Raw genomic sequence first — 5,875 nt, 5'->3', positions numbered from 1 at the left:
AAAGTTTTAATATTTTAGCATTTCTTCAACTTGCCAAACTCTCTAATTTCTCTAGTAATCTTACATTTAAATAAATACTTTTATAAGTCTACTACTAAAATATTAGAATTATTTTCATTTTTTACAGATAAATAAATTGGTTTTAAAATTTACTTTAATAGTATACTAAATTTAAATATAAACAAAGAATCTGCTTTAAATACCAAATATATTTATATTGCAAAATTAATTTACAACAAAAAAAATATAATTAAATTATCAAATAGAGATAATAATTGAAGAATTCCACCTACTTTTAAGATAGATCACTCCCAAATCTAAGATAAGATTTATATATAAAATTTGTTAAAAATCCTACTATAAAAGGAAATTTTATGTTACATTATTATAATTTTTTTTCTTTTTAACTAATTAATAATCAATAGAATTTAAGTAAATTCTAAAATAAAGTTTTATATAAAAATTGAAGTTTTATGGTATTATTTATTAGTAGTAGATGAGATCTTATAATTAATGGACTGCTATTATCAAGAATACATTATACATATATATAAATTTATAATTTTAACTGGATAGAAGATTGAATTTTCTTTATTCAAGAAAAAGTTTCAATATATAACTATTCAGTAAATTTGAAAAAAAAACTTACAATTTTTCTTTGTTCACATTGCAATAATTCTTTACAAAGATTAATTTCAATTAAAACAAAAAAATTAATAAACTTCAACTACATTTGAAACTATGCAAATATCCTATAATATGTAATTGGAATCAGATATGATCTTACTATTACAGAAAAAAAAACACATTACAAAATTCATTAGAAATAACTTTAGAATTTGATAAAAATAGTAAAGATACATTTATAGGTAATAACTTGAAATATGAGTTTCATTATAGAATCTTTATAAAATTAAATGGAAGACTTTAACTAGCTAAATGATACAAAGTTATAGTATTTGAAATAGATGAATTTTTTATAGAAATTTATACCAATATAATTGCATTAATACAAAATAAGCAAGCTGTTTTTTAAAATAATCATTATATTAGAGATGTTATTTATTATTTTAAATTTTCACTATAAACAAACTGGAAATATATAATTTATTTATAAAAGCCATTAAATTTCATTAAAATGATTAAAATTAAGCTGACAGAATTTATTTTTAACTTTATTTATAATTTTTGATAGTGATACAGCAATAATATTTATCAGGGAACCTGGAAAAATCTTTACTATTATGAAGTTTATTCAATAATAAGTTTAAAAAAAGAGGGAAATCTGGAAAATTTTGTGAATTTCCTGTGATATTATAATCAATATCTAACTACACAATTTTACAAATAACTATAAATATATATATATATTTTTTTTTTTTTTTATATTTTAGGAGACATCAGCATAGCCGGCCCACCAAAGCTATATGGAGGGAGCATTAACTATAAATATATATATATAAATACATATTGTATATATATTTAAATTTCCTTTAAAATTTTTAAAATAAAAGAAAAAGAATATTGAACTAAAAATTAATTTGGATTAATTTAACAAATTCTTTATATTTTATTAATCTTTAATATAATTAGTTAATTACAACTAATTACCAATAAAGTAAAAGTACAAAACTTTTAAATTTTATAATTATTTTCAATTTCAACTAGTAATTTAATTATTACAATTTTTGAAGTCAGCTATTTATAATTTAAAAAAATCCAAAATCAGTTTTAGTATTTATTTCTCTTTATTCTGGTTAAAAAACCAACAAATTAAAGCTTTAATATTATATCAGTTAATATTAATTGTTTTACATCATAAATTTAAAATAAAAGTAGTACAATAATAATTATATATGATATTTATTTATTTTTACTGTAATAATATAAATCAAAAGTATAATAATACATATAAAATCAAATTATATTACTTTCCCGTCAATTTACATAACAAATTTGGACTTCTTAAAAATCAGTTATATTTTGTATTTCTATAGTCACTATTATATTATTACTTAAATTGTCAAATTACAATTAAGAACGGTTACTGGTGATTCCAGATTACCAATCACAATTATTGATGCACTCCTGAAAAAATAATTTATTGCGTCATAATCACCTCTTCAAACAATAAGCCATAACTAAGTCCGTTTTAATAATTTAGTCTAAATTAACTTCATTAATCAAGATTTTATTCTAGTTTTTTTTCCTTATATACAATATTAAAGAAAATTGTTCATTATTTTGTGGTTTGTGCATGACGTATCTAATATAAACAACAAAAGTTATTATAAAGAACTTGTAACATGATAACGTATTAATATTAACTTAGAAGAAAGCTTTATTTATAATTTAGTTAGTGTAGCAAATATCAAATACAACAAACATTCTAAAGTCCTTTTCAGAAATTCTAAATGACATAATGTTTTTTTAACTTACCTAGAAAACTTTTTGATGCATAAATTTCATAATGATATGCTTCATAGTATGCTTATAATATAACTTTACTAGGCAAATCAAAACTATAAATTAATCCCCTTTAAATTTCTCCTCCCCCCCTTTTCTCTTTTATATAATCATTCTCCATAAAAAAAAAAAAATTTTTTTCCGAACGTAACGAATGTTAATATTATCCTTCCTATAAACTCATTATCATTATTGTGAACCTTATTTAAGAAATAATTTTTCGAGTTTAAAACTTACGTTCTTTTTATTTGATGGTTTTGAAAGATAAAACATGAATTATATTTTATTTAATAAAATATAAATTTTTTAGAAAATATTACATTTGCATTTCATCGTATTTCTCTCATCATTCCTTATCATTTCTCATCATTCATTATAAATTCGCTTCTTAAATTTAAAAGTAAATAATAATAGTAATAGTAATAATAATAAATAATAATAAAGATAAATAAAATATATATATTAATGAGATTATTATTCTACGAAAAGTATTTCACCGATTTAAAAAAATAATGATATCACGACAAAAGAAACAAACGAATTATGAAGAAGACAATTGGGATGATATAGAAATTCCTGAAACTGGATTACTTTTAATAAATAACGAAAGTGATTATGGATTATCAACAACGACAAGAGATATTTCGGAAATAACAATATGCGATTCTTCGGATGATGATTCGGAAGATTATCCTAATGAAATAACTAATAATTATAGTAATAGAAGTACACCAGTATCGTCATCTTCAATTAACAAGGTAAAAGAAATGATGATTAATAGTGGAGTAGTAATCACAAATAATAAAGAGGAGTTTAGTGGGTTGATTACAAGAATTGGAGGAGAGAATAATAAAGTTATTGCGGTTGGAGATGATTGGGATAACGACATAGAAATACCCGAAGATGGGCTTGCAAATTTAACGCTTAGTACTAATAAAAAGGATAATAGCTTTAATATTACCGTTACTAATGATTTTGAATTTGATGAAGAACAACAACAAACAACTAGCAAGAATTCAATTACTTCTCCAAGGAAATTAATTATAAAACAAATCGAAGATCCTTCAAAAGTATTCCCAAAATCTAATACTGTGCAAAGTAAAAAAACATTAGAAAATATCGACGATTATTTTGATTTTACAGGAGTAGAATTAAGTAAATTAGATTTGTCTACAAAAGTATTAAATTTACGTCGACAGGGATCGTATGAGGAAGAAGGAAATTTAAATTATAAAGATCCATTTGGATCAGAAAAAATTTCTTCAAGAAATTCATCCCGTCTTTCTATATTACCAAGTCCAGCACCGACAAATGGTTCACAAAGTGCTTTTGAAAGTGGGGAAGAAGAAGATGAATCATTTGATGATATACAATTTCCTGAACGTATGGAATCTTTAACTTTAATTAGTCGTAATGATGATAATGATTTTGAGAATGGATTGGATATAGCTGATGAAAGTGTTTTTGATCCTGATCAATTAAAGAACAAAAATATTATTACACGTCCTAATCAAAAACAACAAAAACGTGCAAGACGTGAATCATTTAGCATTGAATTTAATACTTCTACAAAGAATAGTAGATCTTCTACTCCTTCGATTCCTCTTATCAACAATAAAGTTCAACCAAAAACTACAAATAATAATTCTCCTCAAATATCTTCTCTGGATAGATTGAAAACTAATAAAGCTTTTTCTAGAAGTCTTACTTCATTAAGAACGTCAACACCTAAAAATACAACAAATACTACTTTACCAAAAAGTCGCCCAAAAAGTTTACAAAACCCAAAGGATCCTAAACTTCCTGTAAGTGGATTGGTTAAAAAACCAATTTCTTTGATGAAAAATACTCTTGAGAGATCAAAAAGTTCTTCACACATAATACATTCTACTAACAACTCTAATAAATCATCAAAAAAAATTAACTGCAATTCTACCTCGTCATTCAATAAACGTATTGAAAGTACTTCAAAAGGATTATTACCTTCCAAAAGTACAAAAAGATATCAACAAAATATTAACCCTCATAATACTCATAACAATACTCTTCAAACCACTTCTAATACCAATTCAACTACTACTTCAATACCGGAGATTATGCGTAAACCCACAAGACAGCAAAGTTTTGGGGATGGAACCGAATTGGACGGGTTTGATGATTTACCAGTAAATATTGACAGAGAACGTCCATATACTTCGAGTAATTATGCTATAAACGATAGAAAGAATAGTATTTCTTCTGTTGGTTCGAAAACCGATAATAGTGATAATTTTCAACATCCCCGAAAACATAAGAAAAATCGTAAAAGAAAGAAACCACAATTGATTAAGAATCTTAGTGCTGATGTGAATCTTAAATTTGTGGGCGAAATGGTTTATAATCCAATAACACAACGTTGGGATGGAAATGATTCTGTATTAAAAGACTTTGATAATGTTTTGTCCACTCCTCTACGTCCTGCTCTTATCTCAAACATGAATAATTTTACTACAAATACAAAATCTTTTCAAGTAGTTGGTAAAATGAGATTTGATCCAAAAAAAATGTGTTGGAATAATGATTCTTCTGACGAAGAGGAAGTAATTTGGGATTGTGATGATGATGATCGGGATGATTTTATTTCTACCCCTCAAGCATTTATTGATACTAGTGATAATAAATTAAGAACAAAAAATGATGCTAATTCTATTGGTAACGATAATAATGATTTTCAAGTTGGTTCTGAATTTGACATTACTTCTGGATTTTTAGCAGCTTTATTAGCTTCAGAAAGACAGCATCGTAATGAAATTACTAGATGGTATCCCGGTGCTTTAAGCAAAAAAAATGAATCTAGATTTGGTTTAAGAGATATCACATTGCAAAGAAGTTATCTTTATGATTTAAGAAACAATAATAACAGAGGAAATACTAATTATTCTTCATCTGGTAACAATACTAAAATCAATAATAATAGATCAGGCGGGCTTTTCGAAGCTGCTGCGAATTTGACAAGACATGAACGAAGACATTTTCGTTAATTGTTAAAAAAAAATAATAAATTTTTCAAACATACACTTTTATTCATTTTGTATATACTTTAATTATTATAATTTTTCACTTTTCTCTTTTTTTTTCCTCATTTGTAAATATTATCAATCTCATCATAACTTAAATAAATATTAAACTAATAAAACTTTGTTATTGATATACGTGAGCTGTGGTGTAGTAAACTTTTTATATTTGATCAATTTGATTGAGAATTACTGATCCTCCCAAGTCCCATCAACTTGGTTAAGTACTTAAAAATCTTGAACCAGATTTGGTTTAGTTTAATTTGTTCAAATTTTATTATAAAAGAAAACTTCATATATTATGATAATACCAGCTCAAATTGAATTGAATGTAATTTTTTTTTTAAAAAAATTTT

At 24.2% G+C, this 5,875-nt stretch overlaps 1 protein-coding gene across 1 annotated transcript; it reads left to right on the top strand.

Moving 5' to 3' along the window:
• Window positions 1-2,570: 2,570 nt before the first annotated feature.
• OCT59_004307 (uncharacterized protein) lies at window positions 2,571-5,654 on the top strand. The gene has a single exon (XM_025322404.2). The coding sequence runs from the start codon at window positions 2,979-2,981 to the stop codon at window positions 5,484-5,486; it is 2,508 nt and encodes an 835-aa protein (XP_025166352.1). The 5' UTR covers window positions 2,571-2,978; the 3' UTR covers window positions 5,487-5,654.
• The last annotated feature ends 221 nt before the right edge of the window (window positions 5,655-5,875 follow it).

This window comes from Rhizophagus irregularis, chromosome 12 (assembly GCF_026210795.1).
Source record: "Rhizophagus irregularis chromosome 12, complete sequence".
NCBI classification, from domain to species: Eukaryota; Fungi; Glomeromycota; class Glomeromycetes; order Glomerales; family Glomeraceae; genus Rhizophagus; species Rhizophagus irregularis.
Note: the sequence above shows the minus strand (reverse complement) of the source record. Positions and strands in the feature narration are given on the sequence as shown.